This window comes from Miniopterus natalensis, chromosome 12 (genome assembly GCF_054644295.1).
Source record: "Miniopterus natalensis isolate mMinNat1 chromosome 12, mMinNat1.hap1, whole genome shotgun sequence".
Taxonomy (NCBI): domain Eukaryota; kingdom Metazoa; phylum Chordata; class Mammalia; order Chiroptera; family Miniopteridae; genus Miniopterus; species Miniopterus natalensis.
Window position 1 is genome coordinate 63,862,899 of NC_142092.1, and position 24,963 is coordinate 63,887,861.

At 47.7% G+C, this 24,963-nt stretch overlaps 1 protein-coding gene across 3 annotated transcripts in view; it reads left to right on the top strand.

Annotated features, from left to right (window-relative positions):
* The first annotated feature begins 14,023 nt into the window (after positions 1 to 14,023).
* The window catches only part of WHRN (whirlin), a 63,532-nt gene continuing 52,592 nt past the window's right edge, over positions 14,024 to 24,963 (top strand). For all 3 annotated transcript variants that reach the window (XM_016210898.2, XM_016210899.2, XM_016210900.2), the window contains exon 1: positions 14,024 to 15,457. In XM_016210898.2, the coding sequence (XP_016066384.2) occupies positions 14,840 to 15,457 (618 nt within the window). In that variant the 5' untranslated portion in view covers positions 14,024 to 14,839. The remainder of the gene's footprint in view (positions 15,458 to 24,963) is intronic.

Consider the following 24,963-nt stretch of genomic DNA (forward strand, 5'->3'; position numbering starts at 1 on the left):
TGAATTAAACAAGGTGAGGTATGCGAAGTACTTAGTACATCGCTCCAAGTGAGCTCTCAGTCACTGTTAGCTATGATTATTCATTGTTTTTTCCTGTCCAGAGGTGGACAACGTTTTAGACCATTTCCCAGAAGGGGTGGCAGCCAGTTGGTGGCTCCATGGACCAGGCCGTGCTTGTTGTCAATCATTGGGGAGCTCCTAAAAAGTTCTGGTTGGAGAGAAAGTTCTGGAAGGTGGGAGGAGGGGAGCGGGGAGGATTCGTATGTGTGGTTAGATTTGCATGCCCACTTATTCCCACTACGCTGGCTTGAATGGAGCTGGGAGGGTGGGGAAGAAGCCCGTGGGGGAATTTTAAATGTTATTCATTTTAGCTTCAATCCTTTCATAATAACTCCTAAGGACTGGACTCCGCAGTCAGAGCTGGATGCCTGCCTCAGAAACTCATTCATTTTAGTGGGCCGTCTTCTCCCTCCCACTTTTCAGTTACACTTCAAGAGTTAAAATCAACACTGGGCAAAATAGAAGCAATCAGATAGGCCCCAGTAGAAACCAGGAACGTCTAATTAAATCCTTATATTTGCATGTCTAGCTCTCAAGGGAGGAAACAACATTGATGAGTTTGGTATTTATGGAGCTCATTCATTCTTTCAACCATGCATTCACTCATTTATCCATTCCCTCCCTCTGCACTGACAAGATTCTCTTGGTTACAAGTAAAACAAACACAGCTCATGCTGTCTTAAGTCAGAGAAGCAAAATTCGTTGGTTCATGTACCGGGAAGTCCAGAGTTCTACTGGCGCCCCTCACTGGGGCCTTCAATTATGTCCCCAAGCGTGTCTTCCTTCCCCTTTCCCTCTTCGCTCCTCCTCCTACTTCTCTCTTCTTTCTCCCTGGTCCCGCCTCTCATCTTCCCACCCTGCAGCCAGGCTCTCTCCCTGTCCTTAAATAAGCATCCTAGCAGCGGAGCACCCGGGGAAGAGAGGTTGTCTACCCTGGCGCCCAACCAGAAAGCCCCCAGGACTGTGATCTGGCTTCTGTTACCCGCCCTTGACTGAAACCAGTTTCTGAGGCCAGGAGTTTGGGATAGTCAGGTTAGCTAGGCTGGGGACACCTGGTGAGGGTGGAGGCTGTGAGGGGTCAAGTTCAGCCCCGAGTAATCATAGGGAACGCGTACAGGACACTGAGAGACATGCCTGACAGCTTTCACCATGCCACCCACCCCTCCCTCTCTCCCTTCCTCCGCTCATCCATTCATTTATCCGTCTGTCCACCCACCAGCCATCCTTCTAGCCACCCATCTGTCCACCTAACAAGAATTTTTTAGAGTTTTTTCCATACTTGGCACACTATACAGGCACTTAGGTACAGGTGATCTACCCCAGAGCTAAAGGACACAAAGCTTGGCCCAAAATAGGTGCTCAGGAAGTATGGGAATGAATTAGTAGAAGACGCAGAGTCTTTAGCCTGGGCCACCAGGACGGTGGTTATGCCCCTGACGGAAAGGGAGTGTGTGACAGGAAAGGCGGTGCTGGGTGAAGGGGCTGTGCTGGGCTGAGTGCCTGAGAGCCTGAGTTGCCCCCAAGGAGTGAGGGGTACACCACGTCTCCCCTGGCCACAGGGCAGCCAGGCCCCGCCAGTCTAGGAGACTGGGGACTGAGGCGATTATTCTGCACTGTCAAATGGGTATTTTGGCCTGAGAGTCAGGAGGGAGACGGGATGGGGTTTAAACGATGATACCATATGCTGGGCGGCCTAGCTTTCGGGAGCCCTGGTTAAGGAGCGGGATGGAGGGGCTGGGAGGGCGAGGGCCCGCCAGCCAGGGCGCTAATAAGCCAGGGACTCTGTTCCTCCTTCCTCTTCTTTCCTCCCTCCCCTTCTCCCTCCCAGGGCATGCTCCCAGGGAGGGAAGGACACTCGGCCCTGCTCTCTTTTTGACGGCTCTGCCCATCAGCGTTTGGATGGTGGCAGTGGGCATCCTGCGTATCCACCAGTGATGGGAAATGTCCTGGTGAGGGAGAGATGGGCATTACTATATGAACATCCTCATTACACTTGCTCCTCAGCTTTAAATAGGCATTAGCTCCATGAAGCCCACAGGCAGAGTAGGGTGGGAGCTCGGAGCTGGTTGATTGACAGGATTTTAATGCTGGGGCACCTTTGCAAGTAGTTCCCTTTGGTTTTGCCATTGCTATGGATTGAATGTTTCTTTCCCCAAAACTCATATGTTGAAACCTTAAACCCCAAAGAGATGATATTTGGAGGTGGAGCCTTTGGGAGATAATTAGGGTTAGATTAGGCCATGAGGTAGATATATGGGCTGAGCAAGAAATAAACTTTTGTGCTGTGAGTTGCCAAGATTTCTCGGGTCATTCTTTGATGTGGCCCAATTTAGCCTATCTTGACTAATACAGAAGCCATGGACATCACAGCTGGGCTATCAGGAGAGGGTTCTCTCACTGTGCCACGGGCAGAGGGCTGCACCCAGGGTGGCCTACACACACTAGCAATTTTACAAACACCCCAAAGTCTGGGCAGATAATGCTCGTTTGAAATTGAGTAAAGGAGGAAAGCCTGGAGTTTTATTTTTATTATATGGAGTTTTATAAATAAACAAGGAAAAGTCAAATGCCCCTTTAGAAAAATGGCCTAAGGTACATATGGGGAAATGCCCAATTTTACCAGTAATCAAAAAACAAAAATTAAAGTATATAATACCATTGTTATGGGTTGAGTGGTGTCCCCCCACTTCAAAAAAGGGGGGTATGTTTAAATCCTACTCCCCAGTATTTCTGAATGTGATCATATTTGGAAATAGGTGTAGTTAGTTAAGATGAGGTCATACTGGAGTAGGATGGGTCCCTAATCCAATATGACTGGTGCCCTTATAATAAGATGGCCATGTAAGACAGAGACATAGGGAGAAAGCCCTGTGATGATGAGGGCAGAGGCTGGAGTTATGCAGTTGCAAACCCGGGAACACTTAAGACTGCCAGCAAGTCACCAGAAGCTAGAAACAGGAGGCAGAGTTTCCTGCAGATTTCAGAGGGAGTGTGGCCCTGCTGACACCTTGATTTTGGCCATTAGCCTCCAGAACTGTGAGACAATAAATTTTCATTATTTTCAGCCACATAGCCTTTTTCGTTGTTGGTTTTTTGTAAGAACAACCCTAGGAAACTAATAAAGCCATTTTTTACTTTTCACATTGGAAAAGAAGAAAAATAATAAATTCCCCAGGGTTTAGCAGAATGTTCGGGAAGGGTGAGTAACAGGCACTCGTATGCACCGCTGATGGAAGGCTGTACTTGTACAGGGTTTTTTTTGTTGGGCGAATTGGCAAAATATATCAATAACAGCCTTAAAAAAAGAATATACCTTTTGTGATGGAAGGAGATTTGGCTTGGGGTGGTGAACACATACAATACAGTGTACAGATGATGTGTTGTGGAATTGTGCACCTGAAACCTGTATAATTTTGTTAACCAGTATTACCCCCAATAAATTCAATAAAAAGGAAAAAACATGAACAACAATAACAAAGAACAACATGTTCAATCTCTGGTAAAAAAAGAGTCTTAAAACTATACCTTTCAAGTTCTCAGTTCTAATAGGATATGTTCACCTAAATCATAAACTCATAAAGTGTAATAAATATTTGTTTTATTTTCACTCACTGTATTTTTCTACCATGAAAGATTTTTTATGGAAGTCTTTATTTCTTAGGTAATTTTATTTTATCTCCCCTTTAATTTTTCTGAACATTTCTATTTCTGGTTCTTTGGCACAGAGTGACTAACATCAGACACAGTGTTTTAGGTATATTTATTTTGGTTTTGTATTAGACAATGTTAATGCTTTGTACTTTTAAAAATACATTTCTTATTTTTTAAGACTGAAAAAAAATGCCTTTTCTTTCAGGAGTTGTATTTCTATAGTTTTTTTCTGATAGTAGGGAAAGTCAAAAATAATCTGTGGTCCTGGCGGGTGTGTTCAGTGGTTAGAGCGTTGGCCCGAGCACCAAAGAGTTGCTGGTACGATTTCTGGTCAAAGGCATGTACCTGGGTTGCTGGATCATTCCCCGCCCCGGTTGGGGCCCTTGTGGGAGGCAACCAATTGACAAGTAGCGACTTGCTTTCCCAACGGAGTGTGACAGAATGATCAGAGTTTCAGGTCTGAGCTTAGGCATCAAGAGTGGTTCTGCTCTCACCCTCTTGGACTGTTGCCTCCAGCATAGAGCCGGGCCCAGTGAGCCTACAGGAGGGTGAGCAGCCACAAGGAGTGGAGAAGAGGTGTCCCAGCTGAGGCCCGCACAGCCAGCACTTCTCCAGCCCATCTGCCTGCGGCCACAGGCACGTGTGGGAGCCTAGCCAAGATCAGCCAAGCAGGCTCGGATCAGCAGAACCCCCCAGGGACCCCCAAATAAGTGTTTATTGTCATATGCCACTGAAATGTTGTAGTTATGAAGCATCACTGTGGCAATTGAGAGCTATTACATATTATCCTATTAATAAAAGTAAAATAGTATAACAGCATGTTTTAATCGAGTGGTTGTAATCTCAGTAGAGTATTCAAATCTACCTAGAATGTAAGTTCCACTGCATCCCCCAGTTCTTAGGATAATGTGTGGCTCTTAGTGTGGATTTAATAAATGTTTGTTGTATAAATGGGTGAAATCCAGGCTCTGCCTCTTAAAGACTTTGCCTCCCAGCCTCAGTTTTCCTACCTATTAAATGGGATGATACAGAAACCTGGGAGAGTTGGCATGAGTGTTAAATGAAGTAAGGAGCACAGTGTACTTGATACATAGTAAGCTCTCAGGACACAGACTCAAGTGTTATTTAGAATAGGGAAGTCAGAATTATTTAGAATAGGGACCACAGAATTTTAAAAAATAAAACATTGGTACAAGCATGCACAAAATGTTGTGCACAATTCCAGGGACTTCACCAATGCACTGAAGCAAGAGCCCCGAGTTAAGAACCCATACTTTAGAGATAGTTATAAATGCCAGTTAATTTTTATTAATATGACTACCATCAGCAGCACCTAATAAACCTAATAAATGTTCCATAAGAAGGTGCCAGTGAATGAATTAACATGAAAATGGATCACCTATCCCTGAAATTCTTTGGCCAATGACCGTCTTGCCCATGGTCAGGCCTTTCTGGCCCATCACCTGTAAGGAAAGAGGAATGACCTTGGCTTTTTCCCACCGGCAAGAGCAGAGGCACATGCCTTCTCCCTGTGACCAGCAGAGGCCCCCACAGTCTTCTGGGGCCACTCTGCCCAACCTCCTCACAGTTCAGTAAGAACTCAACTCCTCCTTCTCCAACGTCAGAACAGTGTGATTCTGAGATGTAACTGCAATACCCTTCTTGCTACAGTGACTTTTAATTAGGCATCAAAAAGCCCTGGAGATCATACTGCTCCCGTGTAATGGTGTGTTCCAGAAAATTACTGCCATCTGATTAAATTAAAGAAGGGCCATTCAGCTGATTCGTTAGGCATATTTCAATGGTGTTGGCATGGCATCATGACCATCGTTACTGTTATTGTTATTTACAGAGCGAGGAGCAAGTGCACGTCCTTCTGGAAGGTTATTGATGGGACAAACTAGTTCTCGTGGAATGGCTAGAATAAGAGAGGCTGAGAAATCATGCCTAGAATTGGGACATAGGACACTCACCAACTGGAGGTGAAGGGAGAAGTATCTAACGTTAGTTGAGACTATACTATTATGGGCTGAATTGTGTCCCCCACAAAATTCATATATTGAATTCTTAACCCCAGTCCCTTAGAATGTAACCATAATTGGAGATAAGGTCTTTTAAGTGGTAATTAAGTTAAAATAAGATCTTTAGGGTGAGCCTTAATCCACTATGACTTGTGTCTTCATAAGAAAAGGAAATTTGCATGCAGAGACATGCATACAGAAACAGAAGAAAGACCATGTGAAGACACAGGGAGAAGACGGCCGTCTACAAGCCAAGCAGAGAGGCCTCAGAAGAAATCAACCCTGCTGAAACCTTGATCTCAGACTTCCAGCCTTCAGAACTGTGAGAAAATAAATTTCAGTTGCTTAAGCCACCCAGTCGGTGGTACTCTGTTACAGCAGCCTGAGCAAACTGATACACTATATGCCAGTTGAGTGCTCAGCATATATAATTGCATTTGATCTTCACTGTAGTCACTTGCTCAAGGTCTTACCAGCTGGTAAGTGACAGAACCAGAATTTGAACCCAAGTCCCTCTGGCTCTGATGCGTGTCACACATTGCCAAGCTGCATCAAAAACTGAGGAGAAAAGGCAGCCAGTGGCCTGTGTGAATTTTGAAAATCCCTTCCAACATAAACTGTCTAGGGTTTGGTATATGGTGGAGGCTCAGACATATTTTGAGCAAGTCGTGTTGTCTATTATACTCTTGAAAGAGTGCCACCGTCACTGAGGATACTTTATGGATGCAAGCGCATCTATAAATCGTTGAGAGCTGTTAGAGAAGATGCCTGATGCTCCTCCAGGAAGAATCACAATCCACACCTGCAAATTGGTGCCTCTATTGCTTTTAGAATACTCAGAATTGCTTAGCCCAGCCTTCCATGTCTGTCACGATTTGCCCCTGCCCACCTCCTCTCCAGCTAAGTCTCTGGCCACATACCTGCTGAATCCAACAATGCAGACGTTCCTTGCTGTTCCCTGAACAATTCACACTCTTCCCTGCCTCCGTGTCTTCGTTCTTGTTGTTCCTTTTGCCTAGATGGTCCTTCCCATCTGGTCCACCTGGTGAACCCCTACTCATCCTTCAAGTGTCACCCTTCAAATGTCCCTTCTTTCAGCAAGCCTTTTTTGACCTCTCCTGAAAGAATCAGGGACTTCCTCCTGTGGGCACTTGCTATACTTTATCTTCTATGTGACAGACACACCCTAAAGTGACCCCTGCAAGGAGTCACATCCTTGTATAATCCCCTCCCCTTCAGTTTGGGCAGAACCAGTGACTTGCTTCTAACCAACAGTGTATGGCAAAGGCGATGGACTGGTACTCGCTTGATTAGCTTTCTTACATGGCTAAGATGATAGGATGGCCCTTCTAAGATTGCTTTGTGCTATACGGCTCCATTTGAGCAGACTGCAGAGAGAGACTCCCTTGCTGGCTTCGTCACATGTGAGCCACACAGCATAAAATTGTGAGCAGCTTCTAGGATCAGAGAGAGGCCCCCAGCCAAGAGCCAGCAAGAATGTGAGGCTTCCAGTCGCTGTGTCACAACAGATAAACTCTGCCACTAACTGAATGAGCTTAGAAATGGATCCTTCCCTAGTGAAGCCTTCAAATGAAAACACAGTCCTGCCAACACCTTGATTGTAGTCTTGTGAGATACTGAGCAGAGGAGCCGGCTAAACCGGGCTGGGACTCCTGACCCATGGAAACTATGAGATAATAAATGTGTGTTGGTTAAGCCATCAGGTCTGTAGTAATTTGTTACACAGCAATCAATAACTAATACACTCTGTTTCAACACGTAGTCAGTGTTATTCTTCATATGATATTCCCAACTAGCGGGGAGACATGAGAACAGGGACTAGAATTCAGTTCTTTAGGCCCCCACACAGTGACTGGCACATAGTAGGCCTTTGATACCTGTTTGTTGAATGAATAAATGACTATGATCTTTAGGTTCCACCTGACTTTAAAAAACACACACACTCTAAATCTAGTTTCAACTCTAGGATGTTCAAACTCCATTTACTCTTACCTTCAGGGAAGGTCAATGAGAATATTAAATTTCCAGGGAATAAAGAAGACTTCAGAGAGCAAGCATTCTTCTGTAACAGTTATAGATTCTTTGACACAATTTGCCAAGCATTTGGGCACACTGGGCACTGGCCCCATAAATGTAATAACAATGTCTGCTGAATGTCTTTGAAAATGGTCAAAGGCAAAGGCAAAATCCTAAAACCTGCTGAAAGGCAGCTAGGACCATTAGCTGCTATTTGAAACCGGGAGGCAAAGAGACATTAAGAGCCTCAAACCAGTCAGAGGAAGAGCCATCAGTCAAACCTGGAGCCAGGGGCAGAATTCTAAATCTCAATTTGCCCAGAACACCCAGAAAATGCTTTGTGCCTCCGCTCATCTTTGTCTTCCCCTCCCCTCCCTCCTCGCCTGCCATAGAAACCAATACATAATTCTCAGAGCTGAAAGGCCTACAGATCATTGCCTCCAGGGCCCTCATTGTACAGGTGGGAAGACTGAGGCTGGAGAGAAAGGACTTCGCCAGCAGATACAAGTCCTGAGAACAGCATTCTTCAGAATCCCCTAAAAACTAAAGTTAAAAATAAAAACAAAACAAAACAAAAAGCGTCCTTGAGAATCAGTGAGCAAATGGGGCAATTAATCAGAAATTCAAGCACCTCACTTTTAAAACAAAAGGTTTTACAGAGCCTACACAGATAAGCAAAGCTAAGGAGTTATTTCTCAAAGCAATTCTTACAGCAGCCAGAGCAGCCCTGGTCCCAGGGACAGTGCTATGTGCTTTATATGCGTTCCTTTTATTAGCCTTCCAACCATTCCTTTTTTATAGCCCATTTTACAGCTCTCTCTCTCTTTTTTTTTTAATGAATGAAGAAACTGAGGCTCAGAGAAGTGACACAATTCCTCCAAGTTTACATACCCAGGAGTTATTTAACCAAGTCTGCAGTATTGATCACTCTACTGTGATGCCTAAAGGAGTGGGGAGTGGGGCTCAGAGATGGAGATGCCAGCTGAGGAGCTTTGGCTGGGACCCTCACATCAGAGATCAGGGCGCTCCCATCAGCCACCCATTAGCACATTTGATACACACAACAGAATAGCTCCCGACTGTTGGCTCCAGGAGGGCAGGAACCACAGTGGTCTTGTTCCTGCTGAATCCCCAGAACATCCCCTGGCAGACGAAGGAGGAGCTACGGAAAGTGTGAATGATGAATGATGGCATGATCGGAGGGAGCGAAAGCATGAATGGGCGCCCCATTAACCGCGCTGATGTGTGCACCGCGAGGATATTTTCACTGGGAGCTTCTCTAATCTGATCCAAGGTGATGTGTGTGTGTGTGGAGTGTTCCAGTGTAACCAATATGTAACCCCCTGATTAAAATAGCTCTTCCAGACTTCCTGGCAATCGGATTACAACACAGCCGGCCTGATAAGGTCACTTCCACTGCTCTCTTTCCAGACCACACATTGGCTCCCTGATATTTGTTTTAGCAATTGTTACAGTTTGCTCTTTCCCCCAAAGCTGTGTGAGAGAAGTCAGCTTCATTCCCATCTGTCTTAATACAAGATACAATGAGAGTGTATAGTGGGTTAGTAATGTGGGTGGTTAACAGTACAGACTTTGGGGAACCACCTCACAGTCCAGACACTGTTTCCTCATATGTAAAGTGGGGGTAATATGTATCCGTTTCATGGGATGGTTGTGAGGATTAAAAGAATCAATGACTATAAAGTGCTTAGCTCTATACATTTTCCTTGATGCTACTAATGAGACAGCCTGGGACAGGTCTCACTGGTTCCCAGTGGGACTGTGGACAAGACAGTGACCTTCTCTGGCCCTGGGTTGTCCTGTCTGTAACACAATGGGAGAGAGAGGAAACTGAAGATTTGTTCAACAAATAATTACTGAGCACACACTATGCGGCCGTCCTGGGGCAGAGGACTGGACACGGAGATAAAGGAGCTCTGGCCCTGCTCTTGGGGGCCTCCCAGGTGGGAAGAGCTTTGACCAGCATCGATGCTAAGCATTGTGGGAGAGCCTGGCTCATGCCAGGCCAACTGATAAGCACCTTGCATACACGAGCTCAATCAATACTCCTAATAATGCTGATGACAGTGTCGCTGTCCCCATTTTATAGGTAAGGGCACTCTGGTTCAAAAGCCCTCCATGACTTGCCCAAGGCCACACAGGTAGCGAATATCAGAGATGGAATTTGAACCAGGAGATCAGCTCTGCTCCAATGCCCTTCTGGCACAAACATGATGTGATTCTCCGTGACCAGAGACAAACTCGAGATTCCACCGAGGCCAAGATAGACACCTGTATCCCCTCTTCCGATGTTTTTGTGCTTTCTCTTTCCCTCGCCTCTCTCTTATCTCTGTGCACTTTCATCAATGTTTTCTGCATCATCTACCAGTCGCAGAGGTGAACATTTCCATTTTCTCTGCTGATACCATCCCCACTGGCATTGCAGGGAAGAGACAAGCTGTGGTCCCGGAGCAGAAATGATAACTCCAGTTGCTAATCTGCTTTCTCTAAGGATCAGAGCTGGAAATGCTTCCCCACGACACCCTACATCAGATAACTTTGAGCCGCCTCCCTTGTTAAATCCCTGCTCATTTCTCCTCACCACAAACTGTCAGCTTACCAAGCAGGAATCATTAGTGGGAGGCTAATGATTTTTAACCTCAGGCATTCCCAGCCCAACTTTCAAGAAAATGTGGTCTTTATACCATTCCCTCTGGGACTTTTCAGCGTTTGAACTAAGCATTTGGGAGGCTGCACAGCATCATGGCTGAGTAAGAACTCTGGAGCCAGACTGCCGGGGTTAAAAATCGCAGCTCTTTGATTAACTACCCTGTAACCTTGGGGGTCGTTACGTCCCCATGTCTCAGTCTCCTGGCTGTTTTTCCAGGATGATTATGATGGTGATGGTGGTGGAAGTGGTGGTGGTATCTCTCTTTACAAAGTAGTTGGAAGGATGCAGTGAGTTAAAATGCAAGTGTTTAAAACAGTGTCTGGCACTCAGTAAACATTAACTATACTTTTTTATATGTCCCAGGGGAGATACATCTCAAATTAAATTAATCTCTATTGCCTTCTAAGGATATTCACAGTACATAAGAGGGAAGGGGGGAAGCTCCAAATGGCTATGGGATAGAAAAAGCCTTTTTAAGGTTGCCATACCAAAGAAAAGAATGAACAACTGTACAACACCCTCTGAGTCGCAGAGCGCTTTCATTTACTGCAAAGGACCTGGCCCTTGCAGCTGCCTCGGGGGAGGTGGGAGGTGGAGGAAGTCCATTTTACAGATGAGAAGGGAAGCCACTGCTGTGTGTCATTCGACTAGATGAGGAATGTTCTGAGAGTGGAATAGTGCTTTTTTGCCTGCTATCCAGAGTGCACTTCGATATGTTGTTTCTTGATGAAAACAAACACATAATAAACAAACGAGCAAAAATCCAGCTCACCACGGAGCACTCTGTCTTTTCAACTGTTTCAGGGTGTTTGAACTTTTCCAGGGATATTCACAGGAGAAGGGCATTGATTTGCCAGAGCTGGGGAACAGTTATGAACTAATAGAAGTGGCTTTGGCGAAGACAGCAAGGGAAGCCTGCAGCATGCACGGGAGAATAGCGTTTTCCTCCTGGAGAGGGCAGTATGCAACCAAGGCCAGGTCTGCTCGTGCAGCAGGGCCCCACGACCGAGACAGCGCAGCCCTCAGGAGCCCAGGCATCTTGGATTTCCAAGAGCTTATTTCTGAACCACAAGCGCATCTTCAGACATGAAATAGGATTCTTGAGGTTTGAGCACGGTTACACGCTACCTCTCATCGAGGGGACACACTGCAAACTGATCCGAAGGTGGTTATACAAGATGGATGGAAGAAACCCCGAGTCTTTTTTCCATGTTCTTGTACTTGTCCACCCTCCCAAATTGGCTCTATGAAATGAAACCATAGCAGGGCACTCCAGATGGTCTCTGATGTCTGCACAGGAAAGTGTTTCTTTTTCTACTAAGACCCCTGTGCAAGGGAGTTTCTGCTGCCTAAAGCAAAATACCTTCTCGAAAACATCTTTTGCACAGAATAAAATATTGGGAATGGGGATCTCAGCTCCTGGATGCATTTATCAAGCCAATCACAGTAATTATAATTAGAACACAAACTAAGTGAAAGCTAAGCATGAAATACATTTGCAGTAATCCTGAACTGCATGCAATTAAGCCCCACTGGATGGCATTTTGAGGTGTGCTGTTAATATATTTTGGAGGTGGGGAGATTGATTTTTTCTTAAATATCTTTTGCAGGTTGCATTGAAGGCTTCAACAGCAGTTAAGAAGGAGGAAGAAAGATACACATTATTAACTGCTAAGCTTAGAGCTGAAAGACAGATGTCTAAAGGTAGCCTAATCGGCTATTTAAGACATCTTGTCAAATATGCTCACTGGGCTTTAATTTAACCTGGGTCTGTTTTAGGGAAGTGAGGAAGAGAACTGAGGATTTGGGGGCAATAATATACCTTCAATTCCTACCCTCAGTTTTGGGAAAGCACTAAGCTAACAGTGTTGAAAATCCTTCTGTGGTTCCCCGTTGTGTAAAAAAGAAAGCCCTTTCCCCTTGGAGGCCTCCATTCAGATGTCACTTCTTTTTTTAAAAAAATATATATCTTTATTGATTTCAGAGAGAGGAAAGGAGAGGGAGAGAGAGATAGAAACATCAATGATGAGAGAGTCACTGATCAAGCCCGCAACTGGGCATGTGCCGACCAGGAATCGAACCTTGATCGCCTGGATCCTAGGTAGACGCTCAACCGCTGAGCCACACCCGGCCAGGCCAGGTGTCACTTCTTTGATTGCTAAAGTCCTTACCACTTTCTCTTCCCCTAAACCTGGGCTCTCTCAGGCATTACAACACTTATCATACTGGTTTTTAACTTTATTTATTTGTGTGGTCTTTCTCCCCTGCTAGACTGTAACCTCCTTGAGGTCAGAAATTATACCTTCTTAATTGGGGTCTCCAACGCCCAGCTCATGATCCAGCACAGAATCTTGGTGCCTGTAAAATGTTGAATGAAGAGTGATGAAATGAGTGAATGAATGAATGAAAGGACAATGCTGCATCCTTCTGGGCCAACCTCAAACCTACTTTTTCCAGTGGCACTCCATCTCTCCCTCCCCCACACAGAAGTCAGATGGTTCTGCAATGGCAATTCCAGAATGTTTTTAGGGAAAATACAGCTTTCCATAAGCAAATAGCTTAGGAGAGGGAGTTGGGGTTGGAGAGGTGTGTGAGGTATGTGGGGGGCGGGCGGGGAGGCACTCTTGGCTCCTTAGAAAGTTACCTTTGGGTAAAAGCACAGGCTTTCACTTAGATTGTGTTTAGGGGAGTGGGATGGGAGGTGAGAAACTATATGCCACACCTTAAAGTATCTTTCTATTTTGTTATGGAATGGGAAGGCATAGAATATTTTTCTCCAACTCATTTCATATATATTTAAAATTGTTTTGAGATAATTGTATATTTACATGCAGTTGTAAGAAATAATACATAGACATTCCATTACCCTTCACCCCGTTTCCCCCAATGTTGACAAGATCACAACCTGAACATTGACATTGACACAATCCACCCACCTTATTCAGATTTCATCAGTTTTGTATGCACGCATTTGTGTATGTGTATGTGGGGGGGAGGTGTTGTGCGCCCTTTATATTTCCAAAAACTGGTATCTTGCCTACTGGAGACTGGGCAGGGGTCCAGTCTGATCCATTCCTGCAGAGGAGTTGGCTCCCGCAGGCACAAATATATGCTTGTATATATCTTTTGAATCCAGTAGATGTCCAACAGTCGTCCATATAAACAACTGAACTTGTATGTCAGTGTGTGCAAGAGGGGAGCCCAACGTTTTAGGGTAGAAAACTGAGCCTGAGGCATTTGGTATTTTAGAGAGAAAAGTTGGCTATTTTCCGCCACAATTGTGAACTAGCTGGCTAATTGCTCCAAAGCGATCCTGGTGCACATGCCTCGATCGCGGAGGAGCAGTTTTGAGGTTCACTCCTCACTCCCAGCTGGAAAAGTGGAGGGGGCTCAGAGTGCCCCCCGGAGCTCCTCCCACCCCTACCCCCACTTTCACCCCTCTCCTCCCAGGAGCTGGACTGTTTCACCCCGTCTCCAGGCAACCGCCCGGCGCAAGGAGGGACGTCATTTCCTGAAAAGCCCGCGGGGAGCGGGAGGTGGGGAGGGGGAGGGGCAGGGGGCGGGGCCAAGGCCGGGCTGGCGACGGCGGCGGCGTCGGAACTCGCTGGAAGATCGGCCCTGGGCGCTCGACAGTTCGCAAAGTCCGGGGTCGCGGCCACGCGGCTCCGTCTGTGCCCGGGCGGTGCAGGGGTGCGGGGGTCCCCGGGCTGCTGCATCCCGGGGCTGCCCCGGACATGCCCCGCACCCCCTGCCGGACGCCCGCGCGGCTCCACCGGCTGCGATTCGGGGGGGCTCTGGGACTAGAGCACCTCCATCCCAACTTATGATTTTGGGGTCCCCCAGCCCGAGAAGAACGGGCGGCCTGGCTGGGGGAGCCCCGGGCGTGGTGTGACGGGGCGGTCCGCTTTGCTGCGCCCCCCACTCCAGCCACACGTCGTCTCGGTGTCCTGCAGAATGTAATTGCTCTTTGCTCCCCCACCCCCGCCCCGCCCCGGACTCCAGCCGCAGTCTCCGCGACCTCCCGGCTCCAGCCGCCAACACCTTGTCACCCAGGATCTCGTCGCCGTCTCCGCCTCGCCGGGATTCCGGTCGCGGTCTCCGTGTCCTCCGGACTCCCGCCGCCGTCTCTGCGCCCCGCGGACTCCAGTTTTTCGAACCGCTCCGTCTACGCGCGCCTGGGACTCTGGCAGCGGTCTCCTCGATCCCCCCAGGATTCAGACACTGTTCCTGCACCCCCAAACCCGGACTCCACGCGCCGTCTTGTGCCCTCCGCCCCGCCCCCAAACCCAGACTCCAGCTGCGACCTCCGCGCTCCCGGGATCCAGCTGTCGCACCGGTGCCGGCGAGCGCAGCAGCTGTCCCACCGCGCGCCCCGAGCCTGCCCGGCCTTGGCGGGGAGATGAACGCGCAGCTGGACGGCCTGTCGGTGAGCTCGTCCTCCACCGTCTCGCTGGGCTCGGCGGCCCGGGCGGGCGGCGGAGGGACCTCGGGGCTGCGACTGCTGTCTGCGAACGTGCGGCAGCTGCACCAGGCGCTGACCGCGCTGCTGAGCGAGGCGGAGCGGGAGCAGTTCACGCACTGCCTGAACGCGTACCACGCGCGCCGCAATGTCTTCGACCTGGTGAGCACCCTGCGCGTGCTGCTGGACAGCCCGGTCAAGCGGCGCCTGCTGCCCATGCTGCGTCTGGTCATCCCGCGCTCGGACCAGCTGCTCTTCGACCAGTACACCGCCGAGGGCCTCTACCTGCCCGCCACCGCCCCCTACAGGCTCCCCGCCTGGGGCGGCCCCGACGGCGCGGGGCCGGGGGAGGTGCGCCTGGTGAGCCTGCGGCGCGCCAAGCCCCACGAGGGCTTGGGCTTCAGCATCCGCGGGGGCTCGGAGCATGGCGTGGGCATCTATGTGTCGCTGGTGGAGCCAGGCTCTCTGGCTGAGAAGGAAGGGCTGAGAGTCGGGGACCAGATTCTGCGTGTCAACGACAAATCCCTGTCCCGGGTGACCCACGCCGAGGCCGTCAAGGTAGGGTTCTGGTTTGGAAATGAGTTCAGGGCAGACTGGCGCAGCTACTCGTGGTGACAGTAGCTCCATGCTGTGTGTCCTTAGGCAAATCACTTGACTTTTCTGGGCTCCGTTTTTCTTAAACATGTTTCTTTAAAAGAGGAACATCTAGTTTATTGAGCAAGTAGATGCCCGGCACTGGGATATAGTGACGGGCAAAGCAGATCTGGACCCTGCCTTCCTTGGGCATGAAGGCTTGTGTGTGTTGGGGGCGGGGTTGGGGGGATGACAATGGGACACTACAGACCTTATCAAATACTTGGGTAAATGTCTGATCACAAAGTGTGGAATGGGTTGTGGGTTCTTTTCCTGTCACTTTTTCTACAGAAGCACCTGCATTAAAAGAGATAAGGTCTCCACTGGATATGAGGGGTCATCGGTGGGTGTCTTCTCATTCTGTAGGCTTTTGCCCCGCCCTGAAAGAAAGTTTCCTTAGCTCCAAGTGGCCTGAGGAGGCTGTCCTGGTGATCTGCAGAGCTCTGGCCTGAGCCTGCTGTTTGTGGACCAGCATGTGTATTCCAGGACAAGTCATTTGTCCATGAGAACCTCTAGTTGTCCACTTGAAAATGGGGCACCAGGACCAGATAAGAGTCTCTAACCTTGTTGAAAATGAAGCCCCTGCCTGAATGTCAAAGACATATCCCCCACTCCCTTAAGAGAACTGTAGTTGTACCTTTCATGTTTGTTAACTGGGAAATACAACCTTATGACAACAAGCTCCTAGGGTTAATCATGCTGTTTAAAGGAATGCGAGTGTTTGCTAATCTCATTCCCAGGGCTTTTGAAAACCAGTTGGAGTATGAGATAGTGTTGGTGTATGTGTGGATTCAAGGATGCCCTGCAGTCACTCCCCCCCCCCATGCACACACACACCTGTGTGTGCAAGAAGTGAAGAGTTTTGGGGAAAAGGAACGGTGACACACTCTGCTTTTGCAGGGACAATGTTTCCTAGGAGTTTGGGCTGGCCTGTGACCCACCTTCTCACCACGCTGTCCCTTGCCCCTGCCTCTGGTCCTCCTCAGCGCAGGTGTTTTGAACTCTAGCCAAGGGCCTGCTGGCTGCTGGGAAACACTTAGGCAGTGGAGGGCCAGGGCTGCTTCCTGTGTGCTGTTCAGTGACCGAGTTTTCATTCACCTGGGACATGACCATCTCATCTCTGACCTTGACCTTCCCTTATTTGCTTCCCAACCCATCTGCCCCTTGGGGAGGCCCCTGAGGATTTTGGAAACTTACTTGCTGCTTCTGGCAAAAGGCTGATCGGTTTATATTGGGGGTGTGGGTGCTGTAGACAAAGCTCCTTGTGGATTTCCATGCATCCGTCCTCCCCTCGGTCTCCTCCCCCCACATTAATCTTTTCCCTTAAGCTGACATTCCATATATTTATAAAGAAATAATCCATTAGCCTTTGGCCTTAAAAGGTCTGGAGTTCCCAGATGATAAATTTATGCTGGAAAGAGACTTGATCCAAATGGTCATTTATAAATATGGATTCAATTTTAGTGGGAATTAAAAAAAAGACCTGAGTAACTTAATCATCACAAGGTGATAGACTTTGGGAAGGCCTCAGGTAACCTGGACATTAAAAACACAGACTCTCCCTTTCATTTACACCCAGGCTCAGCCATGCCTATAAGGCTGGAGCTGCTTGGCTGAGTTTCAGTTCGGCCCTCCTGCATTTCGTGGATTACACCCTGCACCTTCTGTCTGAACCTCCCAGACTGTACGCCAAGGTGCTGCTACTCTGCCTCACAGCAGCAGCAGGCCTCGCCTCCTTTGTTTACTCTAGTTGCTTCCAGAGTAAAACCTAAACTCTCTGTGGCATAGTTTTTGAAACCCCAGAACTAATTCTTGCCAGAGGGAGAGGTTGATAGGAGCAGAACTGTCCTTGGGTGGGAGCCTGCGGGAGCCGCGCAGCCCCTTGGTCCCTGTCATTTTTCCTGGGAGGCACCTGCTAAGGCAGAATGAGCTCCCGTCTCAGGGGTGCCCCCCTTCCTGCCCGCGCAGACATATAACCTGCCTGGAATGTACCCAGGTGGACCCTCCAGAAGCAACAGGCAAAATGACTGCTGCTTTGTGTCACCTTAACTCCAGGGAGAAAGGGGAACAGACTTTCCGTGGGTGGAATTTAAAACGGAGGAGGCGGAACCTGTCTCTGTGGCCTCCGTGAGCGCCTCCGCCTCGGGGTTGCAGGATGGGCGGGCAGTTCCAGGGACAGTTTAGAAGAACACCTGGAGCTCTTGACACATTTCCACAGAATTAAGGGCATTCAGTCCCTTCACGGGAAGCCTGGCTTCTCTACGAGGTACAGACTGCCCCTAACCAGGACTTGCACTCCAGCCCCTCTCTGTAAGCTGCAGGGCAGGAGGCCACCGGGTCAGGGTTTATGGTGAAGGCACCTTCCTGTTCACTGGACTTCAGACTTCATTTAAATGTCACAGGATTTTCTGCTTAAATCTTTTTTATGCTCCAGGGCACCATATTGCATTTAGTAGAAGATGGGTTTTCTTCTTCAATTTTCTTTCTTTTTTTTCTTTTTTTGGTTGTCTTCTATAGCCACGGGGGATTGGTACTAGGACCTCCCACATATACCAAAATCTGAGGATGCTCAAGTCTGTTAGTCAATCTTTAAAAAAATTTTTTTTTAATTTAAGTATAGTTGGTATACAATATTATATGACTTTCCCCTGTATACCCACAGAAAGTTGGTATACAATGTGATCACCTCCCTAATTCTAGTAATCATCTAGCAAATGTATTACAATATTATTGACTATATTCCCCCTCACCTATTTCATCCACTTCCCACCCCTACCCTTCTGGTAACTATCCCTTTGGTCTCTCTGAGTTTGTTTTCTTATCTTTGGGCTCCATATCTGTGGATATGGAGGGCTGACTGCGTGTTTGTTTATTTTGCTTCTTTCCCCAGCTTTATTGGGTATACCAGAAAAATAAAAATTGCATATATTTAAGGTGTACAATGTGAGGATTTGATATACCTATACATCGTAAAGTGATTACCATAATCAAGCTAACTTACATATCCATCACCTTGCATAGTTATTTTATTTCTGTGCTAAGAACACTTAAGATGTACTCTCTTAGCAAATTTCCAAGTATACACTATAGAATTGTTAGCTATTGTCATTAGTTAACTGTGCATTAGAACTTATTCATCTTATAACTGAAAGTTTGTACCCTTTGGCCAACATCTCCCCATTTCCCCCACTCCCTGGCCCCTGGCAACCACTATTCTATTCTCTGCTTCCATGAGTTTGACATTTTTAGATTCCACATGTAAGTGAGATCATGCAGTATTTGTTTTTCTGTATCTGGCTTATTTAACTTAGCACAGTGTTGTCCAGGTTCATCCATGTTGTCACAAATGATGGAATTTCCTTCTTTTTTTATGGCTGACTAATATTCCATTGTTATATACATATTTATCACAGTTACTTTCTCCATTCACCTGTCAATAGATACTTAGGTTATTTCCATGTTTTAGCTATTAAGGAGTTGTGTTTTCCATCTTAAAATCTTTGTTTTTCTCCTGCTGGTAGAAAGAGGGGAGAAAAGATCCTCTGAGCTTCCCAAAGGAGAGATTAATTGTGTATGTATAATAAAAAGAAAAATAACTTTTAAGAGTTTATGAGTCAGAGAGGGTCAGCTCCTCCTGGTGAACAGAGGACTGAAATACACAGTGTTTTCCACTGCTCTCTCTGACAAGTTGAGCATCTATTGTTACCCAGAGCAGTAGGATTTTATCCTGTGTCCAATGGGGCTCCCATCTCTCTCTTGAAGCCCATTTGCTAAATCAGCAGTGACAGGTGCAGATAAGGCAAGCCAGTTACTATTTGTAATTATGTTGAAACGTTTGATTTTTGAAAAATCTATCTCAAATGAACAGGAGCCAAGCTAATAATAATAAAAAAAGAGATCTTTCAGAGGCTTTCAGCCAAAAATGCTTGATAAATTGGCCAAGGAGTCCACGGATCAGGGATGCTGCATTGGACTCTGCCGCACACGCTGCGTGACCTTGGGCCGGTCACTGACCCTCTCTGTGTCCTAGGGAGGGTGGGCCAGGGGCTGCCCAAGGCCCCTTCCAGCTGGGACAGTTGGTGATTTGCTCCATAAGTGTGACACAGAAGGCATTTAGAATGTCTAATGCGATGTTTTCATGTTCTTTTGGAATTGCTTTCGTTTAAGGCAGAGTAAAGAAAGTTGGCTAAGGCCTGGGAGAGGAGGATCTTGGCACTCTGTGTCGCTTCCTACTAAGTCAGGAAATTGATGGGTTACACACTGTACTGATGAGAACTTGACTTCGGTCCCTCGACCCAAGAACACCAACCCTGATGCCATTCCAAAGTAAATGAGAAAATGATAATAAGATTATGCATGTACCTCCCTGGGAGCACTCAAAATCAAATTCACTTACCCGCTTGCTTTCTGAGTCCCTCATTCTGCAGGTAGCAGGTAAGCAGCACAGGGAGAGGGTATCCAGGTGCTGCTGGGATATGCGTATGTTTGTGTGTGTTTCATCTTGATAAAAATTAAACGGCTTCATTACAGTCTCTGCATCCCCCTGGGTACATCCAAGGAGCATATTAGAATTTGAAACAGTGGCTGGCCCTTTCACTTAATTAAGAGTTATCATTACCCTCCCTTCTTTTGCATAATAACCCGGAAAGAATCTCTCCATATTAATATGTCTTTGTATCTGGTCCAGCATGCTCTAAATGACACATTTGTCATCTTCCCATTGTACATGGTTAGCGGAAGCCATTACACATTATTAACCGCTTCCAACTTTGTATCTGAAATGCAGCTCCTCCCCCTGGTGCCATTCTTGCATTCCGCTCTGGAGACCATGGGTAATAGGCTCATGGGCATGCATGGACTTTTCCTCTGGCTCTGCACTCTGTCTTGGGTCCTGTGGGTCCTGCCAGCAGTGACAGGTTGAAAGCTTACTATTAATAAACCCTTTCTTGAAGATGTTGGGTGCTGGATCCAGAGTGTGACACAGTACATTGAGAGGGTCCATTTCCTTAAATTTATCTTATCTGTTTGGCTCAGGCTGATCCTCAAGGTTTTAGAAAATGCTGGTGCCTGTGTAGGACAAAAATGCTTTTAGTTGGTTATTTCCTGTTCAGGTCAGAGAAGCATTCTGTAGGGGGGAAGAGAATGCCTTTATTGTTTAAGAATTGATATTTTTATAGTAGAATATTCCTGCCTCCTGACTTAAAGATGGGCATGAAAAAAATAATGATTCCAGCACTAGCTTCTGGTTTTTCTGTCACCCCCTCCCCCTTCTTCCCACAAACGCAGTGTTATTTATTACCTGCCATGGGGTCATCATTTGGATGGAGCTGCAAAAATAAGTATGATCCTTTAACCCCCTACCAGTTGGATTTCGAGTGTTATTGCTTCCCACCTCCGCCTGCCTTCAGCCACACCCATCACAGTCCGTACGTGCCCGTCGAGTGCACACAGCCCCTCTCGTGCCTGTTTGTTGATGCTCACAGCACACGTGCACCTCCTCTGAGTCATAATCCCCCCTCTGACCTGCGACCATGGGGGTTACACTCCAGCTGGCTTTCCAACAAGGTGCTTTGATGACCTGGGAGTGCACTGCTCAGGGACCCCAGACTGGTGCCGGGCCAGGATCAGACACTGAGGAGAAGGGATAGCAGTTCATGGCTGGAGGTAGCTGGAGGCTGAAATACAAATCTTGCAAAACCGATCCTTTTTGTAACCCCCCCACCCCCAAGCAAGAAGCTGATATTAACACGGAGCCCCCATGGGCTTCTAATTGTGCTCCAGGGCTGGGGCTGCGTTTAGATTCCTGTGCTGCAGATGTTCCCATTTTACTTTGATAGCACGGCAGGTGGAAAGGGTGCAAGGAGCAGAGGTCAGACTGTCCACTTCTTTCCCGCGCACCCCCAGTGCCAGCTGCAGGAGGCAGCACCGGGAGCAAATGAACTCGTGTTTGAACTTTGCTTTACTGGAACTCTACTGGGAAGAGAGGAGGCTGATGTTAGTGAGTGCCTACTATGTGCCTGGTGCTTTTTCCCTGGGCCGGGGGGGGGCAGGAAGGTGAGGAGGGTCATGCTCAAGGAGGTAACATTGACTAGCCCAGGTGCACAATTGGGATTAGGAACTAGGTGGCCCTTCTGCTTTACCTCCCTGTGGGAACCCAGCCCTAAGGTTTTGTAGCCAGCCTCCAGGAAGACAATGATAACCCCCTGCTGGAAGGCAGGCAGGCAGGCATCACTATTTGTGCCTGACATTTCGGGGCTTTTTAAGAATTATCCAAAGGCTTCGGTTTACTAAGTGGGGAGCCTGATGCTCACACATCAAGGGAAAGTGGCATGTGTTAGCCAGCTCATGGTCATGCAGAACCATTTGTCCATTCATGCTCTGAGCAGCACTTCCCACGGTACAGGCCCTTGCCCTTGGGAAGCCATGTAGGGGGTGGGGGGCAGGGAAGAGAGGTACTTGGACCCACTCATGGCCACAGGTCATCCAGTGTTTTAAGTGCTGTGATGTCTGCAAACCTCCACAGCCCTGCCTCCCTCTTCAAAGCAGCACCCTTCACTCCCACCTCTCCATCCCCCCATCCCCTTGCCCTCCTTCAGTTTCCTAGGAAGGTTCACTATGTTTATCATTTGCCTCCCCCGCTACGAGTAAGCTCTGAGAACAGAGATCTGTTCTGCATTGCTCACTGACACACCCCTGTACTTCCATAGTGCCTAGCACATGGTAGGTACTCTAATAACTAAATAAATACTTGCTGAATGAATGGAATGATCTTGCTCCAGTGCAGTGCTGGTGAGTTCAGGATGCCTTGGTTACTGAGTGTGATTTCTGAAGAAAGTCCATGTGTTGCAACACAGTGCTTGCCGGATAGGAAAATTGAGGAAAGACATAGGATCGAGTACATGCTTTACCATGAAGCTGGCTGTGTGGCTGTGGGCTCATCACAGGACATCTCTGAACTCAGTCTTTGGAACTGTGAAATGGGCATAGCCACCTCCCACCTGCCTCCTTCCTGGGATGGCTGTGGTGATCAAATGATGGTAATAGGTGTAAACAATTTGGTAACTAGGAAACCCTCTGCTACTACAGTTGACTCTTGAACAATGTGGTTTGAACCTCCCAGGTCCACTTATACATGTATTTCTTCAGTTGACCCACACAGTTCAAACACACATTGTTCCAGGGTCAACTGGTGGCTGGGAATCCGAGTATGCAGAGGCCAACTTAAGGTACACTTGGATTTTTGACTGCCCAGGTACCACTGTCCCTAACCCCCTGTTGTTCAAGGGCCAGCTGTGTTTTAGTGAAAGGCCTTTAAAAAAATGTGGTCTATAGAGCATCGACCAGATACACCAAGGTTGCAGGTTCAATCCCTGGCCAGGGCACTTACAAGAATCAACCAATGAATGCATAAATAAGTGGAACAACAAATAGATGTTTCTTTCTCCCCTCCTCTCTCTCTAAAATCAACCAATAACTAAAAAGAATTGTTGGGAAAAAATGTGACCTGTTGTCTGGGCCTGGTGAGCAACAGCTTTTTTCACCCTCTGTGGCTCAGCTCCACCCTACAAGACCCCTTTGGTTATTTCATGTGTCACTTTGCTGTTAATTTTACAGCCACATTTCCAGGTTATTTACAAAGCCCAACTGTGCCTGTGGTTCCAAAATAGCATCATTTATGCATTCTGTAGCAATCAGTGAGCCAATTTGGGGTGAGGTAAATCTTCTGGCTTTTTGTTTTTAAATGCATCAACAGCAACACTGTTCAGGTTTCAAGAGACCGCAGGGTTTCAGGTGAAGGCCAAGTCCCTGCTAAGCACTCTGTGTTGAAGGCTGCTTTCTCTCTACGCACACACAGGGTTTATTTCTCCTTCGTTCCCAACCCCAGCCCCCTTGCCTCCTTCCCCCTTAGAGAATTTGTGCTCCGTCTGCTGAATTGGCTGTGGCTTTGCGTCGGCTGGCAGCCAGTTCCGTAGTTATGTTTCCTCTCTACCTGAGTTTTTGGAATATCAGCACCCTCCCCACTTTGAATGCAAAGCAGTGTATCAGCCTCCATAAACTAGTCCCCAGATGTCCTCCCTACCGGATTCCAAAGCCGCAGGCTACAGGGGAGGAGCATAGTGAAGTGACATCAAAGGCCTAGGTGTTGGGGCCTTGGAGGGAGTGATTCACAAATGCAGCTTAACTGAAAATTAACAGGACCCCTGGCAAGTCTTAACCACACTGAGGTCTGGGAAGCACTGCCTTCCTTTAGGATCGCTCCCCCTCCCCCACGTATCCACATAGACTGGACCCTTGGCTGTTTTGGAACACGAGTCCAGATGTGCAGGGTCAGCTGACCTATTGGGAAATCAAGGGAAGGGAGGTCTGTACCCAAGAGGTTAGAGATGCTTTTGGAGATGGACCTAGGTTCATCTGCAAGTGTACTTGGCCCTGACCTTGAGCAGCTCCTTTTGCCTCGGTGTGACTCTCCATCCTCGAACCTGCCTTGTGGTCCTCGCAAATGGTCCTTGTTGCCGCTGCTCATCCAAAGTTTAAAAAACTGTGGCCACGGAGGTCCCGCTGCAAGCACTGTAATGAAAGTGTTACCGACTGCCTTCGCTTGGCTTTGAAAGTCTTCTGTTGTGTCTGCTTAGTTGAAAAAAATAAGTGCCATTGGAAGAAAATACTGGGACCGTGATCCGTCACAGCCGTTTGAATTGCAGAGTCATTTACCTAATGTAGCTGATATTCCCATGTAGACAGAGTTTCTTTAAAAAGGTTTCCTATCTGGATTTTAGTATCTGCGTTTTCGTTTCACAGCAGTAATCAAGTCCAGGGGTGGGATGGACTTGTGTGTCCTTACCGTCCTTAAAAATGTGGGGAGGCAAGACAGATGCATGGCCTAGAGGCCAGTGTGTGACAGCACTGTCCTCCCCACGCATCCCCAACCTTGTTTCCAGCGTCCTTCCCTGATGGGCTCCCCAGGGGCTCTGATGACAAGAGAGAGGAGGAGGCTGTTTCCAGGACCCATCAACGCAATTAATGCAGGTGGAAATGGTGATTTGACAACATGGGCACCGGCACTTAAAAAAGCCCTGTAATCACACTGGAAATGATGTTCTAGGATTCATTAAGAGGTTTCTGATAAAGAAAAGAAAAGAGGTCGCTTTCAGAAACCCCCCTCCCATGTAGGGAAGCTTCCCCGTGAAGTCCCTGGGGAGGAGGGGTGTGGCGTCCCCTGTTGTGTCTGGACCCAGCCTGACCTTTATCCTGTTCTGCATTCCTCTCCTGTTGCCTCCCTCCTTTCTTCTCAGGGGCTCCAAGCCTTTCCCAGATTTCTCCCAACTCTCCTGAACCTTCTCACGCTTCCAAGAGTCCTCCCAATCCTCTGCTGGGAAGGTCAGCGTACAGATGGCCCTCAAATCCCTTCTCGCCCCAAGTGTCCATCGTCA